The 20,534-nt window shown below is 43.0% G+C and overlaps 1 protein-coding gene across 1 annotated transcript; it reads right to left on the bottom strand.

Annotated features, from left to right (window-relative positions):
- Positions 1-1,013: 1,013 nt before the first annotated feature.
- On the bottom strand, positions 1,014-14,299 carry nmur1a (neuromedin U receptor 1a; the record flags this gene model as incomplete). The annotated part of the gene is made up of 7 exons (XM_084436123.1): positions 1,014-1,031; positions 2,283-2,864; positions 7,294-7,628; positions 9,003-9,915; positions 12,005-12,088; positions 13,378-13,457; positions 14,281-14,299. 7 exons carry the CDS (start codon positions 14,297-14,299, stop codon positions 1,014-1,016), a joined length of 2,031 nt encoding a protein of 676 aa, XP_084292249.1.
- Between the last annotated feature and the right edge of the window lie 6,235 nt (positions 14,300-20,534).

The raw sequence follows: 20,534 nt of genomic DNA, 5'->3' as shown, positions 1-20,534 counted from the left end.
TTAACATTAGTTAGAAATAAAAGGGCCTCCAGTATTCAATTCATTCATACAATTACATTACATTACAATTACATTTCACTCAGTCCAGCATCCATTTTTGTTCACCGCAAACTACCTTTTCAGACCGTTCGCTTATGTTTGCAAATGTTTGCAGATTATTTGCTGAATCTGAACGCACCTCAGGCTTATGTCCAAAACCTACCTGTACATCCAGTGAGTCAGACTAATGAGTCAAATTGGAATAATGGATATGTCCATTACAGAAGCTGAGAATAAAAATAGAAATAATCAGTTCAATAGAGGAATCAGTTACATTTATTGCATGACGAAAACCACAATAACCATTAAGCTACTGTACTATGCGTCTCATATACTGTATGTACACAAAGAATCTGTCTGGTTTACTTTTATATAGCCTATACAGTATATTTACAGGAATACTATTTGAATGTTAAAGGTGATATTGACACTCAGTCAACAAAAAATAGGAAGTATATTCCACTTCAAAAATAGCTTTCAAATGATCAAAACAACATGTTTATGTAAACAGGTGTTGTGCACGGAGCACATTGGCATTCCTGGCTGAGCAAGAGTTCATTCACCATAGTGGGAAAGAAAGGCATCGTCTATCTGGTAAGATGTTGAACAACCAGTTTAATTCAGTTGTGTATTAAGAGTACAGCATCACCATCTTCAATTCTAACTCTATCTGTGCAGATATAAGCACAGATATTTCACAGTTGTAGTTGACAGCTAGATTAAAGCACAGGAATCTTGTAACATTACTATTTAAATAGTGCCGTATAGTTGGCCAGAGAAATCAGCCAGTGCTCATGCTTTATTACAGCTGAGTTCTAACTTTTAAATGTTTTACGTGTGAATCCTCCAATTATTAATTTCAGATGTATCAAGAATTTATATATTCATAATACATTCAACACATTGTTGTCATCTCAAAAAGGCAATTTCTGTATGAGAAGTAGCAAAGTGTACATATTGCATTGTAGGTAGTACTAGTTGGCAAACTCCGTCTGGTGGACAATTCACGACACGTTGTGTTGAGTCAGTTATGCATTAGCATTGTTTGAATTTGCTTGGAATTACATTGAATGGACACAATTTGATTTGAAACCAAATTTAAAAAGAAAAATATTTGTATCATTATTTTTGTCCTCACACCGAAAACATCACTGTTTACAATGGGTTGTCAAACTCCCAAAAACAAATGTTAGCTGTAACAACAACCAATATGGGATGTGCAATATTCCTCAAATGCAGCTTCACAGAACCATTTAGCACATTTACACAAGACACAAGACAGTAATGTATCAAGTTTAACAACAGGTTTTGGCTTCCCTTCTCTGTTCATTACACTGGCTCCCTGTAGCAGCTCGCATCCAGTTTAAAACTCTGGTACTACTAACCTACAGGGCAATGAAAGGAACAGTTCCCTCCTACTTCCAGGCCATGGTCAAGCCCTACACTCCCCCCAACCACTACGCTCTGCTACCTCTGGGCGATTGGTTGCCCCGTCACTCTGCAGGCTTAAAACTCACCTCTTCAAGAAGTACTACCAGGATCCTTCCTCTTAATCAAGTCTGGGGAGTCAAACAAGCTGAACAAGCTGGTGAGGAGGGCCGGCTCTGTTGTGGGGCAACAACTGGACAAACGAGTCTATCCTAGTCAACCCCTCCCATCCCCTCTATGATTAGCTGTGGCAGATGTGGAGCACCTTCAGCCACAGGCTCATCCCACCCAGGGGCAATACGGAGCGGTTCAGACGATGTACGTATGTATGTATGTATGTATGTATGCATGTATGTATGTATGTATGTATGTATGTATGCATGCATGTATGTATGTATGTATGTATGTATGTATGTATGTATGTATGTATGTATGCTGTATGTATGTATGTATGCATACTCCTAGACTTATATCCTTGTATATATATATATATATATATATATATATATATATATATATATATATATATATATATATATACTGTGGTAACCCAGAACGCGCACAGGCAACAGAGACACCTTGTGGAGAGACGAGGAGGCCGTACAGCAGGTTCACCCAACGGGCGGTTTAATGAAACTCAGGTCAATGGTCTAACAGAAAAGTCCCCTGTCAATGGATGGGCGAAAAAAAGGGCAAAGGAAAAGGGCTCCAGGCCAAGGGAAGCTGGGTCTCTGCGGCGTTTCTCTGGTGGCTCCAGCTCCGGCGGAGGGCTCTCTGCGGGCTCCGGTTAGCTCTACTACTGTTCTCTCGAGCACCTCTCCTGCGCTCCCTTTTGTCCTCCCACTGCAAGTGTGATGCAGGGCACCTGCGGCGGGGCTGACTGCAGGCTTGGTGGACTGATTGGCTGATGTGGTGCAGCTAAGTGGGCGTAGCCTGTAGTACCTCCCTCCCACCACCTGGCCCTGTGGGGCCTCCCTCCCACCACCTGGCCCTGTGGGGCCTCCCTCCCACCACTTCGCCCTGTAGTACCTCCCTCCCACCACCTGGCCCTGTGGGGCCTCCCTCCCACCACCTGGCCCTGTGGGGCCTCCCTCCCACCACTTCGCCCTGTAGTACCTCCCTCCCACCACCTGGCCCTGTAGTACCTCCCTCCCACCACCTGGCCCTGTGGGGCCTCCCTCCCACCACTTCGCCCTGTAGTACCTCCCTCCCACCACCTGGCCCTGTAGTACCTCCCTCCCACCACCTGGCCCTGTGGGGCCTCCCTCCCACCACCTGGCCCTGTAGTACCTCCCTCCCACCACTTCGCCCTGTAGTACCTCCCTCCCACCACCTGGCCCTGTGGGGCCTCCCTCCCACCACCTGGCCCTGTAGTACCTCCCTCCCACCACCTGGCCCTGTAGTACAGTAGGACCCCACTCATCCGAACTTCAGAGATCCGAACCTACCGGTCTACCGGACAGGCTTAAAAAACGTTTTTTGTTTTTTTCAGCCTGCTATCTGGTTACTGGTGGGATTTTCATTACAGTAGCCTACTGTATCCTACTGTGAATAAAAACAGAACTGTATGTAGACCTACATGTTGCCTGTAGGCTGTAGCCTACTGTCACGTTTCATTTCTTTGTTACTTTAATGTTGAGCGCAAAACGCAAACGAGTCTGCTGCGCGAGAGCTGCGCCTTGGTAGCCAGAAAGCGTGTCAGCAACCTGAAGCAGAGGAGCATCGAGTCATTTTTCGTTCCCAGTTAATGGACTTCAGGAACACAGACGTGTTGTAAGCATGTAGATTAGCCTACTAGACCTACTGTATTTGTTAAATAATAGCCTACAGCCTAGGCCACGTTAGCCTACATCGGTTGTTTTAGAGACTTTCTTTTAGGCTACAATAGCCTAAGACACGACAACTTGTCTGTCATTTCATTTATTTATTTATTGATTATCATTTTCTCTAATTGTTCTAATGTTGGGTTGTTTTTAGGCTATACCATTTTGTTCTGCGAATACAGTAGCCTATCGATGCAGCGTACACCTCATTTGAGAATAAAGTACTGTATTTGATCAAAGCACGCACTCAAGTGGAAATTCGGTTATTTTATTATAGGCTACTGTAGGCCTATGATAGGCTAGGCTATATGAGTTTAGTTGGCTATTTGATTGCAATTTTGATGCATTTTCACAAGTAATTAAGGGTATTTATCGGTCTATTATGAGTCTATATGAAACAAGTATACCACTTATTGAATTTGGTGCATTTTAACATAAGTTTCAGTCATCCGGACATTTCAGAGATACGAACGACCTTCGGTCCCGTTGGGTTCTGATAAGTGGGGTCCTACTGTACCTCCCTCCCACCATCTGGCCCTGTAGTACCTCCCTCCCACCACCTGGCCCTGTGGGGCCTCCCGTCACTGGCCCGGGTGCTGGAGAACCATGCACTCCTGGAGGTGGCCGGTCAGGACCGGCTGTGGTGCGTTTGGGCTGCCACAATATATATGTATATATATTTTTTTTTTATACAGACTGAATGTATGCAGGTACTATCTATCTATCTATCTATCTATCTATCTATCTATCTTTCTATCTATGCCAATTGTATTATTGCATAAACTGTGGGAACATATGCAGAAACTACAAATTTTGGAGATTTTGGTGCTTTGTGATATTGTATTTGTAAGCTTTTTAAAAATGATATATAATGCTTGATTTCTTATTTTATCTTCATTATTGTATTTTATTTTCCATCTTATTCATGCTTTTTATTCATTGTCCCCCACCTGGCGACAGCCGGTGTCACATCGTCCGTCCGTCAGTGAGTGAGTCAGTCAGTCCCCCCGTAGTACCAGAACCAACCACAAAAGGGGTGCCTTTCCAATGCATTTTTCCATTGACAAGTACATTCAGATTTTTACATCAAAAACTATGCTTGGTGTCTCAGTATAGTCTCAGACAAGTTTACTTGGGAATCCATGTACTTTCTACATACACAGAGAGTAGAGCTTGAGATGTTTAGTAGCACTAGATATGTCTGTATTTCAACATTCATTATAGGACTTTTGACCATACAGGTGCATGGCCTTGTTTGAACACTGAAACCATGCTATGTGTTTCAGTAAAAGTATAGTCTGTTCTACTCTGGGACACTTCTACTTTTCAAATCCACAGACGTTAACAGCTTCCTGGCTTGTTTAATCCTGGTTTTACATGTCAGGATTCTCATTTGTTAATGTAACACTCATTCAAAAAGAAATTCCACATTTTCACTCCATCATTGCCTCAAAGGAACATGCATCATGGGTGGGGGACAACATGTTTACTGTGCCCTTGTTTTATGTCTATTTTTATGTGAAGCACTCCATGCATGTCAATTATCTGTTGTAAAGCACTTTGGGCTGCTTTATTTGTATGAAAGGTGATATACAAATATAGTTTTATTATGATTATGATTATTATTATATTTAGCTACTCTTGCATTTTGGCTTTAGTACTAGATTATGCTGTTAGTTACTTGTTTAGATTCACTTCTGGCGAGTAGTAGTACACAGACTAACTACATTAAATTCAATTATTGTAAGTTGGTTTGGAACCAAGTATCTGTTAAATTACTGTAATGTAATGATTACATCAAGATGTTTCAGCAGAGCAGCCAAACAATGATTTCTGTTTCTGGCAATCAGCGATTTTCTGATGATGGATGTGCTGTAGGGTTCTAGGTGGTGAGGCAAGGTGCAGGGTGTAGGGTTCTAGGTGGTGAGGCAAGGTGCAGGGTGTAGGGTTCTAGGTTGCATAATGCAGGGTAAATGGTAAATGAACTGCACTTATATAGCACTTTTATCCAAAGCGCTTTACAATGGCCTCTCATTCACCCATTCACACACACATACACACACCAATGGTGACAGCTGCCATGTAACAATCTAGCCTGCTCATTGGGAGTAATTTGTGATTTAGTGCCTTAAGGACACTTCGACATGTGGACAGGAGGAGCTGGGATTCGAGCCGACAACCCTGGGTGCAGGGTGAGGCAAGGTGTAGGTTCAAGGTGGTGAGGCAAGGTGTAGTGTGTTTTTTACATGTATATTTTTGATTTAACCTTTATTTAATCAAGCAAGTCATTAAGAAAAACTTCTTATTTACAATGGCGGGCGGCAAAAGGGGAAGCCTCTTACGGGAAAGGACCTCAAAAGGAAAGGTCATAAGTTAAAAAAACAGCAGTACATCCAAACATTACCAGCACACTCACCACTTACTGTACATAGAATCACAACAAGTATGAGATAAATGGCGCAGTCCATCACACAAGCACCAGGCCGGTAGCTACTAACAACAGAACAAGAGTAGCATGCACAAGCATTAAATGGTAAATGGACTGCACTTATATAGGCCTAGCGCTTTTCCACCTAGCGCTTTTCCACTCAAAGCGCTTTACAATGGCCTCTCATTCACCCATTCACACACCAATGGCGGCAGCTGCCATGCAAGGCGCTAACCTGCTCATTGGGAGCAATTTGGGGTTAGGTGTCTTGCTCAAGGACACTTCGACATGTGGACAGTCGGAGCTAGGATTCGAACCACTGACCCTTCGATCATTGAACGACCCGCTCTACCTCCTGAGCTACAGCCACCCTTTAAGGGTGAAAGACTTTAGGTGAGTTGGGGGGATGGACTTAGAACACAGTCCAGATACAGTGGGACAGATTTGGGTTTGGGGGTTGATTGAGTGATCACATCCTCCTGTGGTGGATAACATGGGTGTTGGGTTAACACAAACACTACCAGATGGCCTTTTCTCTTTGTATCTTAAAATTGTTCAATGATCGGTTAAAAGACATTTAAATAATATGCTTACACTGGCTAAATTATCTCAATACAGTATACACTCAATACAATATAAAAGAGTGTTATGGTCAAACTGTACCTTTTTTATGACTTTTGACCGACACTTAATTGTTTTGCTTGGAAAACTTTCCTCACTGACAGTGGTAACATTAAACTAGTCTATGTAACCGAAAAACAAGGCTACATATTTTTTCTGTGTAAAATGTTCCACAACAGTATCCTTACCCTCCTTTAACAGTTATAATTGTAAGATAAATGCCAGTATGAGAGATCATAAACTTGTTCGAATAAATCATAATCCAAAGTATTATTCAAGAGCAAACTCGTCAGGTAGGTTTGTCAGATCATTGAAAAAGACAGACATGGGATCTTGGATAGAGCTTTGAGGGCCTCAGTTCTCCTATCTGTCTTTTCACCATGACTTTGTTGTCTCTTGTCTGTTTATTGCTCTGATGTAAAGTGACCTTGGGTTTCATGAAAGGCGCCATATAAATTTAAGTTATTATTATTATTATTATTATTATTTTGAAGGAATGCCCACTTCTACAGTCAAAGATTGGACTTGTAGATGCCCAAACACTGTAATGTATCATCCCCCTGGTGATACTGATACTCAAATTAAGGGATCTACTCCCTAACAGCAGGACTAACTTTGGACTTCTTAAAGAGTGGAAAAGGCCTTTTTTTATGATTCTGCCTTGTGAAGCACCTGGCTAAGAGAAACAAGTGTAAGGCTACGTTCACACGGCAGACAATGACAAGCAACGTGCAAACGTGTTGACAACATCTGCAGTGTGAACGTAGCGTAAAACAAGTACATGCCTTATCGAAATATCTAATAGCCAGGCCATAGTCCATCACCTCCTCAATAGCTTTTCACCACCTCAGAGCTTTTCTCAATCACTCACTCAAGATTTGATTTGACTCCGTCTCAGGCATTCTATCATGCAAACGTCGTCTCGTCCTCCCTATTTCTGTAGTTATCACAAACCTCCCCCTCAACCACAGCAGTGCCATTGCTGGGTGGGGCATCACTGAAGATCCTACGGAGTGTCACCCGGGTAACACTGAGCGAGTGCTTCCTTGGAGGCCTGTGATGCGGTCTGGGACACATGACCTCCTTGAACATCTCCCTGAAGCGAGTGGACAAGAGGTTGTAGAGAATGGGGTTGACTGCAGAGCTAAGGTAGAAGAAGACCCCGGAGATGATGTGGACGTACTGGAAGATCTCCAGGTGGCCACTGTTCTCAAGGTCGATGAAACTCCACATGAGTCTGTCAGTGTGGAACGGGGCCCAGCAGATCCCGAACACCACCACCAGAACAACTGTGGGAGGAGGGAGAGGGAGACATTGCATTGATTGTCATAGGGACATTGTTGTGGCCTTCCAGGTCTAATAAGCTCAGTCATTGAATAGTAATTTCACTGAATTCATTTGCAAGATGAAGATAGTCATTTTGTCTGTGGCAATAACGGACCAAGGTTGTCACAGTATAACAAAATTGTTGACATGTTATTTGTAGTTGTCTGTGCAGAAATACCTGTAGCTATGCTGGGTTTCTGTACATTTGAGCGATTGATTGGAAAATGTATAGCATCCAATGAGTTGGGAGGGGACTTTGCAGGAGCATGAATGACATTGATCGAAATGTTAGAAAAATTATTCAAGGCTTGCAATAACTAAAAAGGTCTGCATGGATTGTGAATGTAAAAGTACGAGTGAATTAGCAGATTTTTGTTTTCACTTCTAATATTACTGACTGGGCCAAGTGCGTTACTTTTAGGGTTCTGTGATCAATATTTATGAAGGTTCCCTTGGAATGGATTTACTGTATGCAATTCTATACTGCACAGTTCCTATACATATGGATGTATATTAGTCCCTGATATCCTTCTCTTTTTATGCTGGTGCAGTAAAGGGAAGCTGTCCGGCACCCACGTTGGAAGTCTCTGTTGCCTAGCAATGGCAAGAGTTTTAGGAACTGCTTTTTTCGCACAGTTCATTAAAATGTTAACGTTCTCACAAAACGTTTCTTAGCCACGTTTCACCAGATAAAGGCCGTAAAATCACTTTGGGGTATGCTATTTCATGATGGTTGACTACAGCACCATGGATTATTCACCATGTCATAAGTTATTTCTTCAATATCTTCACCCGTTCCTCAACAATTTGTGCATTACACTCATTGAAGTGTGTAATAATGTTGTAGCTCCAAATCATCATGTATTCAAGCATTTGTCTCATTTCATTTCCAGATTATAAATAGCCTCGCCTATTACACACCCTACAGAATATTTTTCCTCTTAAGAATAATTTATTCATACTGTATAACCTTCATGCCTCGCTGTCCATGGATTAATCAGTTCTAGCCTTAAAGGTAAGTTTTTATGTAAACAGATTTAGGAGCAGAAAGCTTAGTGGCATAATCAGTTTATTCCCAGACACTGGGAGTAAACAAGCAATCCAGAGTAGTTCCCTGGACATATTTCTCTTCCACTTCCACAAAATTTGACTTACAGATCCTACATATTTCAATTGCATCCTAGGGCGTACAGACCCCCTGGATAGGCCCTTTAATCTCAACATTCCAATGGGAAGAGAGTTCCGTACACATCTCTGCTCTCAAGAAGGCACATTCATAAACCAATGGGAGGATGTCAGGAGAAGGGAGAGCAGGGAGGTGGAGGCGCGATACTCACACAACATCTTGGTGACTTGTCGACGTCGCAGTTTCTGCTGCTGGCTGCGAACATTACAGTAGCTATCGTGCCCTGAGCCTGACTTTGCCTCCAGTGCCTGAAGCATCTTTTCCCGCTTCAGCTGGAGGCCGATCAGCAGGTAGAGTGCACTGATGGTCAGCATAGGCACCATGAAGAACAGCAGCGTGGTCACCTGAATGGTCATGTTGTATATCCACATGGGTTTCACCGGCAAGCAGATAGCCGACTCTGAGATCACAGCGTTGGCGGGCCCGGAGCGGGCTGCCAGAGTGACAATGCCGTGAAGACTGGTGTTGGGGATTGCAGACAGGACTGACACGCCCCACACCGTCAGAATGACCCGTTTGGCGTGCGTGCGCGTCACCACATACTTGGCACGCAGCGGGTGCACCACGGCGATGTAGCGCTCCACGCTCAGCGCTGTGACGTTGAGGATGGAGGCGAAGCAGACCATCTCAAACAGGAGGGTCTTGAAGTAGCAGCCGCCCTCGCCAAACAGGAAGGGGTAGTTCTGCCACATCTCGTAGAGCTCCAGAGGCATGCCTAGCAGCAGCACCAGCAGGTCCGACACTGCCAGGCTGAACAAGTAGTAGTTGGTTGGGGTCCACATTACCTTGTTGCGCATGATGACTGTACAGGTGAGAATGTTTCCCACAGCGCCCACTAGGAATATGAGCAAGTAGGTGAGACAGATGGGGAGGAAGGCCGCGGAGCGACGAGGGCCCAGGTACTTCTCCAGATACTCCTCCTGAGTCAGGCACACGTCTTCTGGATCCACATCGCTGCTCATGTCAAAGGTCAAGTTGCCACACCTCACTTCCTGTGGGCAACCCCCTGTGGTGTTATCCAGCATGGCGTAGGAGCAGTTGTACCTTGGCATCATGCTGCGCTGCTGGGACACAAAAGACAACGTCTACATGTAGAAACGTATGGTAGTAACAAAGTAAGTTTCACTTCTGCTAAAGCATATGCCTTTGAGCAAAGGTGTTGTCTTTTTGTTACTGCTGTGTAGACTTTGTCAACAACATTCTGATTCTGAACAAAATGATGCTCTTCACCGTCCCTAACAATTTACAGGATTACATTATGTAAATGTTTGAAAGGATTTTATTAGTTTCAGGTACTTTTGTGTGATATTCATTTCCAATGATCTTTTAGTGGAAATGATTTGATTAGTTTGAGGTACTTTTGTGTGACATTCAGTTCCAATGATCTTTTAGTGGAACAAACATTTGTGATTATTCCACTAATTTGCACAGCAATTTGTAGAAAATAATTTCAAAAATGAGAGGGCCTCAGATAGAGGCAGGGCACTGTGGGCTAAGAACAGATAAACTTCAATCACCAGCTGCTTACTGCCCAGACGCTTTGCTGCTGTGCTTCAATGAACACAAAATGGCATAGAGTTACGCATCTTACAGTAAATCTTTATTCGTCACACACTCTTTTCACGTGAACTGGGCGACACATGGGAACACACACACATGCGTTTAGAATCGCTGATGAAATGTCCTCTGTGCTCCGCTCTTCTTCCCCCAAGGACACTTCGTCATTGCCAGGAGCTGGGGTCAAACCGGGGTCCTTGCGATCCCCTGCCGGCCGCTGTAACTCCTATACCTAGTCTATTAGCACTTTGAGATTGTTTCACACTGAAAGGTTTCACACTGAGTCTCTCACTCTCTCCATAGTTGGATGGAGATAGATGGCCATGGCTGGCCAACTACTCTCAATCATCTCCTGGAACAATAACATCCGACCTAGCCTCATCTGTGTCTGTCTTCGCAGCTCTGATGCCTTGTTGGTCTGTTCCCCAGGCCTTGCCATTAGAGGTGCAAAAGACAGACAGATGAGGCCAAGTCGGATGTTATCGTTCTCGCAGTTGACCAAGAATATTTGGCCAGCCATGACCATCTATCTCTATCCAACTGTGGAGAGAGCAAGAGACTCAGTGTGAAACTTTTCAGTGTGAAACAATCTCAAAGTGCTAATAGACTCTGGAAAGAGAGATTCCGGACAACCTAGTTCTTTTACTCTCCGCTGCGAGAGAGAAAGCTATCACCCTTAATGTCTATCGTGTCCTTTCCGATTCTAATCATAATAAAGAGAGGGCAATTCTTTCTGCTTCTCTCTCTCTCTCTCGCTCTCTCTCTCTCTCAGCGAGCGCACCAGCCGCTCCTCCTCTGGCTTGGGGTAAGAAAAGACGCACCTACTGACAGTGCGAGGAGATGCGTGACTGTGTTTTGCCTGTCCCACCATGCTCTTCTAAGAGCGGTGGTGAGCATGTTTCTGGGTTGGGTGGTAATACAATTACAGAGAAATGTTATTTTGATTGTCCTGTGCCTATTGGTGGGAATGTACAGTCCGCATCTCCTGTTGTGCCTCAGTTCTCTAGCATGCGACAAAGTGAAGTTGTAGCTCCTTTGCACAGAGAAAGGGGGGGGGGATGATTGTGAATACGACGGGGCCAAGCCGACTAAAAGAGGGGCTCTTTGCAGATGTGACGACCGCAGGTGTTGCCAGTACGGCACAAACTTTGATGGGTTTGGCTCGAGCCTCGGAGTCTTCCCCTGCGGAAAAAGCAGACGTGACTATCGCAGGTCTCGCCATTTCAGGACATTTTCTCTCTCTCTCGCCGCCACATTGAGTGGGGAGAAGTAAGGCCGGTAGTCACTTGCAGCGAAGAGATCAGCTCAGTGGGCAAAACAGCCACGACTACCTAGTGCATGTCGGAGGTGAGACCAACAAAGTGGCCAACAGTATAAGATGAGGAGGAATTATATTAGCAAACTCAGGATTTTCCCTAAACCTGCTTTCTGGAATACCCCCCGGGCTGCTCAGAGCTTCGGTCCCGTCGGAAAAACTTTCATGTGTCTGGTTCAAGCCGCGGTGTCTTCCCCTACTGTCAAACTAGCAGACGTGACAACCACTGGCCCCACTGGTAATGCAGGAACTTGGCGTTCAACTAGAATCGTTGATCGAACGTTGTCCTGTCTGAATGTTGTATCCTCGGTTCGGGCAGCGAGTAGCTTTTCTGCTTCTACGGCAGCAAACACATTTTCGCTTGCCTACGGGGACAGACAGTGTGGGAAAGTGTCTCACTACAAGCATGAGTCAACTACAGTAGCTCATGCTCAGTTAGGCCATGTTCACACGAGACTGCTTTTTTTTTTTTTTTAACTGTCAGCAACTTTTTTAATTCTGCAACCAAAGTATACTACAAGTGTAGACAAACATACTGTTTGTTGAAAATCCTGAACACATTACAGGATTATGCAGCACCTTAACCAAAACAAAGCACGTCTTAATGTTTCGATACAATAGCATACATTGTCTATTTCTTGTGTGTTACAGGCGAGAGAAAAACAACCTGACAAGAAAGAGTTTCTTGAATACATGGCATCGTCTGACAACAGGATGGAGAGAAAGTACGAGAGCTGCATAGGAGGGACCTCAAACTGAAGGAGGAGGCAGAAACGAGAGCACAGGAGGCTGCAAACCGGGCCACATTTAACATGGACCTGGTCGGTGTGCTCAGTCTTGTGGCAAAGGCCTTGAGGTCCAGATGATAAATGATACTGATGATACGGTACGCCTTTAGTTTGCAGACCAAGCATGGTTCTGAGGAACAAAGCATGCCTCATAAATATAGATGTCCTGTCTATATGTATCTGTCTTCTGTACTGCTTCGATACAATAATAAAAAAAGAAAAAAAAAGAAAAAAAAGATCACCCCTGCCTCATACCGTATTCAAATTCATGGCCCTTTCATCTATTCCTCTGAAAATCAATTTCAGTTGATCAGCTTAAGTTTATAATCTTCAGTTATGCTTTGTGTTTTACTAAAACACATTTTAGTCAATATGTAAAGTGCACAAACTTCAGAAATGTAACAGATGTCACTCTTCTATTTTTTCACCCAACGTGTGGTGGCAGTATAGCTAATTTTTTATTTTAATGGAGTGACACCCACCACCATGAGGGATCTTTGAGGGCGCCTGGCAAACTGCTGGAACAGTGTGTCTCTATCTGCCGACCTAACTGATATTAACAGAGACATGAAAACAGCGTTGTGTTCATTATGCTACACACTTGAGTTTACAGTGATCTAGATTTTAAATGTATTTTATTAACTGTGATTAGGATGAAAGACCACAATTGTGTTAAAGGCCTAATTCTGCTATTAACCTACAAACAAAATGTTGCACTTTCTCCCACGTGAGTTTACCTCTGTTATAATCGTGGCAGTGTTTATTCAGTGTATATTCAGTGTACATTCAGTGTACATTCAGTGTATATTCCACGAAAGGCAACGTCGTCCCGCCTCTTAGTGCTCCACAAACCATTGAACAGCTACCAATCTAGCGACCTTAATGCTGGCGATTTTAACCAGGTGCACCTCAAGAAAGTGCTGCTCAACTTTCATCAACACATAGACTGTGCCACGCGAAGATCAAGAACGCTGCACCACTGTTATACTCCGTGCAAGGGGGCATACAGAGCAGAGTCCGTGGCAACCATAGGGAACAGTGTTCACTCCACCGTCCTTCTTTGGCCGTCCAACCTAAATAAACTGCAGAAAGAGCGTCCAGTAACAAAGGAGGTACACTGTTAGATGAAACAATCTGAGAACAGCATACGAGCTGCACTGCATGACACACTATGGTGTAGGTTCACTAACACAACTGCTGAACAAATGCTAAAAGACAATACGGATATAAACACACTCACAGGAAGTAATTGAAATAATCATTAAGGCTACAGAGAAGAATGTAGCCAAGCAGACCATCAAAACCTACCGTAACCAGAAACTCTGGATTTACAATATAACACGAGTGGCCCTAAAAAAGTGTTGAATATTATAGTTTAATATTATAGTTTACCTGTAGCCTAATCTTGGAACCAGTAGAAACATTTCACTGTGACTACACCGTACATTACGTGATGAATAAAATAATCTTGAATCAAATGTTTTCCTAATCACAGCAAAATGCCATAACATTGCTTTCTATCACAATAAATTGTATATCACACTGGTCTACTGTATTTACAAACAATTAATCATGATGAAATGTTTTGGGGCTGTTTTGGGGTTTTCATATGACTCAAATGAAACAATGAGCTTCAAGTCTGCTCTTCCCAGCTGGATACTGCTCTGAAAATCTGTTTTGGGGTCAATAGAACTGATTACAGTATCATAGAGCAAGTCAGAGCTGGCCCTGTCATTTTCCCTCTGACACACAAGTGGAGGCATGCATACCTGCGTACTTGGCTGACATCTCAAAGTAGATGGCGACACAACACCTCAAGCTCAAACTGGACTGCTGTCCCTCCCGGGGAAGGGCTGCCCGAATCTTGACCTGCCCATCACCAACAGCCTACTCAGACTGCAAGAAACCTGGGTGTGACCCTGGATGACCAACTGTCATTTTCTCTCATGCACATACAGTATCACATCATGTTACTTGCTCTTGCAGATTCCTGCTCTACAACATCAGGAGGATTCACCCTTTTCTCACTGACGAAACGGCTCAGGGTTTTGAGCTTGCAGCGAAAGATGGGCAGCGACTGCTATCCTTACATCAGTGGGCACTTCATTCCAACACTGTGGGGCCAGCACAGGAAAGAGCCGTGACCATGTAAATAGACTGCAGTGGCTTCGGAGTGACGGGGCAACCAATGTAGCAGAGCATAGTGGTCGGGAGGGGGTGAAGGGTTTGACCATGACCTGGTGGTAGGAGGGAGCTGTTCCTTTCATTTCTCTGTAGGCAGGGCCGTCCCTGTCCATCTAGAGGCCCTAAGCAGGATATTGATTTGGGGCCCCTTGGACGCCGCACAGAATTTTTTTTAAATATATTTGGATGTTTTTTAGCCAGATTTAGAGGAATATCTCATTTTAAATTAACATTAGGATTACACTATTGTGATGTCATTCGTATTTTCTCCTTTTCTCACCACCTGCTCTCCCTTTAAGTCGTTTTTCACTTCCAACAGACAGTAACATTGGCACTGAGCACTTTTAAATTGACATTAACTGTTTGTCCACTAGGAGGCTCCAAACCTGCAGTATTAAAACATCTACTTTTGATGTAATAGAAAGATAAAGCATTCTACAAAAGATTGTAGTTTGATGTTTATATTTATTTTTCCACATTATCTATCAAGATAAAGTATGGATGAACTGCAAAACAACATACAGCGCACAAATCAAGTGCAAAACCACTTAGATTGGCCAATGGCCATGCAATGAACTATGCAGTAAGAGTAGTGTAAAACAAGTAAACAATAAACATAATTGGCCAACGGCCATGCAATGAACTGTGCAACAACAATGTGCAACTGTCCAATGAACTGTAGTGCAAAAACAAACCAGCCTGCTGTACTTCAAATCCTAGACCATTCAGTCATTCAAATGTAAACAAAATTAACAAGAAAACAATTAGCTAGCAGCAAGCTAGCTAGCTTAGCTAATGCTAGGAGCTAGGGATGTGCGCAGCGACTATTTTCACTGACGACTAGATGGTGGTTTTGTAACCGATTACACGACTAGTCTAAAAACAGGATTCCCAAGTTTCTTCAAGTGCTAGTTAGAAAAATTGAGGATGTTTCTCAAACTATGCAATAAGATGCATGACTATTCTTGATGTTTCCCAACCACTCAGCGGCAGCCAATTTGCACGCGTTGCGCAGGGCTGTCACACACTGCAAAACAGCTCAGCCTGTCCTTACAGCTTATTACTTAGCAAAGATATCAATGTGATTTATTTTGTTTAATTGAAGAAGAGTAGGCTAGCCTATAGCCTGTAATGTTTCAGTAGGCTAAAACTAGATTTCACATAAAGACCGCGGATGTCAGAGAGGGCAATAATTTAATGGTCTGCCTCATTTGGAGTTCAACTCGGCAATTAGATTGTGAAATCGAGCGCGCCTCTTGGAATCTATAGCCCATTGTTGCACAGATTTCCGTCACGTCTTGACTTTCACAAACCAAATGATTAGGCTACATTAATTAATATGAGCACACTTTAGTGGAAATGTGCCGTGCACCCCTGATCATTGAATAGCATAAGTTAAATTACTTTAATATTAAAGACTGCGGATGTCAGACGAGGCTACGTATTAGGTGTATAGGCGCCAAATCCGGAGCTCCCATACAAAAGGAACGCAGTATAAACAATAGGGATTGCGCAAATGAATGAAGGTGACTAATTGTTTAAGTCTTTTTATAATTATTTTTTTAAATCTAATTCTATTATATTTCGGTTAACAAATGTATCTCTAAAAGACACACTTGTGTCGCTAAATCCTAAATGTCCATAATCTGGTAGAAATACAGACCACTGAACATTACCTAGTGCTTCCCTCTTGCCGTCCTCGATTTCCTTTTTTTCAGCGCCGCTCAGATAAATCCTTTTGGACATGCTGGCTCACAGTGCGGTCTCTAGCACCTCAAACTCATCAGTCACGCAAGCACAACAGACGCTGTTTGCGCGGGCGGATTTGAGCGGAACCGAACCCACCAGATGCTGGTTCAGAGCGCACAGCCGATAGCGTGCTTTATCGCTGTGTTGTTTCTGTAAAACTCAGTAGTTAGATCATATAACTCTTCGTTTTTCAACTTCAATTATCAGTCTGATGTCATTCATGTCTTCTGGGTGAGAGTAATTAGCTACTGAAGTCTGGGAGGCGAGAGAGGATTGGTTGACAGCTTGTGGTGACGTCTGATTGGATGGTAGGATGCAAGCATGTGGAGATGATATTGGTGCTTTGATTATATAATAATAGTAGGTTAAAAAACATTATATATGTTGTGATATGATGAATATATTGTAAAAATCCCCAATGTATTTCTAGATTGCGCATGCGGACTCGTGGAAAATTCCGCCCCGAGCGGAAAAATCGATTCACGCCCGCGGCCCGTCCGCACACTGCCGGTGAGAACAGCAGCATTCGTTAACATGGGAGCTGAAGTGAGGCGCAGCAGTTTCTGGGACTGGTGAGTTCGAGGAGTAACTGAAAGTGAAAGCAAGCGAGCTGGGGCCACGGGGAGGGGGCGGGGCTCTAAGCTGCCGCTTACTTTGCTTTTAGGGTGGCCGGCTCTGCCTGTAGGCTAGTACCAGAGTTTTAAACTGGATGCAAGCAGCTACATGGAGCCAGTGTAGAGAATGGAGCATTGGAACATTATCCAATTTGATAATGTTTACTGATATTCATCTTCCCCTATGGGGGCTCTACAGGTTCGGGCAGATTAGCCAGTAAAAAAATGGGTTGCTGGAGGCTGGAGGACTGTTGGTAGAATCGTCATTTTGGAACTATTCATAGAATAATACATGGGCATTGTGCATATAGAACCATATAGAAAATAATTCTGAACGCTGCCTTTAATCAATTTAATGTATTACTTTTTAGTAAGTTTACTAGCCAACATTGTCATTGAAAAGCCCATCAAACCACCACTGACAGCCACTGACAGATAATGGCCGGGTTTCCCGATAAAGAACCTTCTTAAATAACATTAATTATTTTTAACGTGTTAAAGTTTACAGATTAATTATGAGCTTTAACGCGTTAACAGACCTAATATAAATGCTGTAGATAACATTTTTATGTAGACAAATCTTCTTTTTTAACCATCATATCACCTTTAAATTGTACTGCATTACAACATCACAGTAGAGTAAGAGTTGCATTCACAGAGGAACTGCTGATTTGAGTCGGAGCCCTGAAGTAATCTAATTGAAATGACTCAATCATACCCTAGAGCTTGACTAATTGGAGGTGAGACAGTGCTCTCAACGCAATGATAACCATTAGGACCGTAACAGCTCAGAGATCCCAGACTGTTTACATGCCTCAGAGAAAATTATATCATATTTCAAAAAGGGTATTTAAACTTAATGTCTCATTTTATATATCATCTGCTCTGCACCTGCATTGGACTTTAAGTGTCTGGAAAGGTACTATGTAAATACAATAAGTTAATACCAATAAAACAAATAGAATATGCATATTGTATGTGAAGTATTGTATTTCCTGCCATTTTCTGTCACAGAATAGAGATAGGGAGGATAGTACATTAAAGCTAAACACAATGTATTGTTTCAGGTAAGAGAGTGCATGGATAGTTTGATGTTAATATGCATGAGCATGTGGTTACAAATGCCACATGTGGCAAACATTGCAATAGCAGTAATGCAAAATAATTTTTCCACATACACAGGACACATGAAAATACACATTTTAGAGTTGGATCTCTACACAGGGATTTGCCTTACCTTCTAATTCCTTTCTCCTTCTAAATGCTTGATTTCTGTATCCTTTAGCTTCTTGAGATGGATTTATGACTCTGCGACTCCCTCACTCATTCTGTCTTTTTTCTCACTCATGTCCTTTCAGGATTCAGTGCACTGAGATGCACTCTCCTGGATGCTCTCTGGCTCACTGTCTGTCTCTTCTGAGTGCTCGCTCTCTTTCTCTCTCTCTTCTGAGCGCTCTCTCCCTTTCTCCATATCTCTGTATCTATGCTTCTCTCTCTCTCTCTCTCTCTCTCTCACACACACACACTGATGTGGGTTGTGTGTGGCACGTCAATGAGAGTTGACTCATCAGTGGCCACATTTACATGCACACCCAAAATGGGATTGTAAAACAGAATTTTTAAACACCATACTCTGATTATGCGATTATGCTCTTGGATTATGCTAGTGGAAGTAAGCGCAGTAATGTGGAGTACTATGTTAGTGGAAGTAAGCACAGTAATGTGAAGTACTCCAATCTTACTAAGCGCAGTAATGTGGAGTACTATGCTAGTGGAAGTAAGCACAGTAATGTGGAGTACTATGCTAGTGGAAGTAAGCACAGTAATGTGGAGTACTCCAATCTTACTAAGCGCAGTAATGTGGAGTATTATGCTAGTGGAAGTAAGCGCAGTAATGTGAAGTACTCCAATCTTACTAAGCGCAGTAATGTGGAGTACTATGCTAGTGGAAGTAAGCGCAGTAATGTGGAGTACTCCAATCTTACTAAGCGCAGTATTGTGGAGTATTATGCTAGTGGAAGAAAGCGCAGTAATGTGAAGTACTCCAATCATTCCGTTCGCGATAACGTTATTGCAGCCAGGCTAAATTCCTCCAGGGAGCCAGTGACAGGCGAGTTGAAAAGCTTCCCTCCCCGCCAGCAGGAGCTTTGGCCGCTGCTACCGCATCTCGGATAACCCGCTGAGTTCGTGGCTGCTATTTCACATTCGCCCTTGATCAATCCCAATACCGATCCATGGTAATAATGAATCAATCGTTCAGAGCATTTTTTTATTCACTGTCAATGTAGCCATTTCCTATACCGCGGAAAACCTCCACAAAATCTAGGAAAAACCTAAAAAAAATGGCAAACATGTCCAGTGTTACGATACAATATACTTTACTGTCCCCTTAGGGTAATTTGTCTTGGACTCACTAATGTGCATACATAGATCACCTCTATACAGAAACAGAAAACACATATTGCACATACCACATAATGCACATATATTGCACATAACCCGTATTGCATGTACCCCAGTGAAAAAAACACCTTGACCCATTGCACAACCCCTACAATCTCACTTAAAACCATTAAAAATTCTGATTGAGGTCGGCACAAATGAATATTTGAAACGGATGAATTTCTAATTGGATGCTTTATACCGTCTGCCTGAGGGCAAAAGCTCAAATTCAGCATGTAGAATATGAGATGGGTCAGAAAGTGTTCCCTGGTGTTCCTTCCTCCCCATGATTTTCATAGCAGTCTGTACATGGGGAGGGAGGAAAACCAGTCCCTCTAGTCCATATACAGTACGAGCAGTGTTCTGTGCAACCCTGCATTCTGTTCCATCCTGATGGCTGCATGGACACTGCATAGATAACTACAGGTATCACAGACATGCATTATCTCTCTGAGAAAGTTAAAAGGCATGAAATACATCAAAGATGCATCTGGATAGTCGTAGGGTAGGCAGTATGTAGGGAGTAGTATGTAGCAGTAGGCTACAGTATGTGGGGAGCAGTAGGCTATATCAAATCAAATGAAATAGAAAGACAAAAGAAGCCTACACAACAAATATTCCCACTTTTTGATGTAAATGTAATAAGTCCTAGTTGCGTACAGTAGTTTCATCCATTGCACAGTATCAGTCCCAGTGCCACTGCTTATTATTCTGGATTTGCTGCACCTAAATAAAATGCAGGCCTACAGTATGTGAAAACTGAATCAGATTATTGTGAGTCATTTTATTTTTCATTAATACTAAAGTAGTTGCCTTTACATCCAAAGGTATCTTTGAGGGTGAACTGATAAATGGCAACCCATCTGTTGATGATCACTGAATAATACTCATTTATTTTTCATTCATTGCAGAGCCAAAGACTAAACTCCAGATGTAGCTGTCCACTAACTGTAGCGAACAGTAGGCTATGTAACCTAAGGAACAATCCTGATCTTACTGGTGGTATTGCTACAGGAGGTGACCATCAAAAAACA

The sequence above is a fragment of the Borostomias antarcticus genome, assembly GCF_949987555.1.
Source record: "Borostomias antarcticus genome assembly, chromosome: 3".
In the NCBI taxonomy this organism is placed as follows: Eukaryota; Metazoa; Chordata; class Actinopteri; order Stomiiformes; family Stomiidae; genus Borostomias; species Borostomias antarcticus.
The sequence above is the reverse complement of the archived record's forward strand: the minus strand, read 5'-3'. Positions and strand labels throughout refer to the sequence as shown.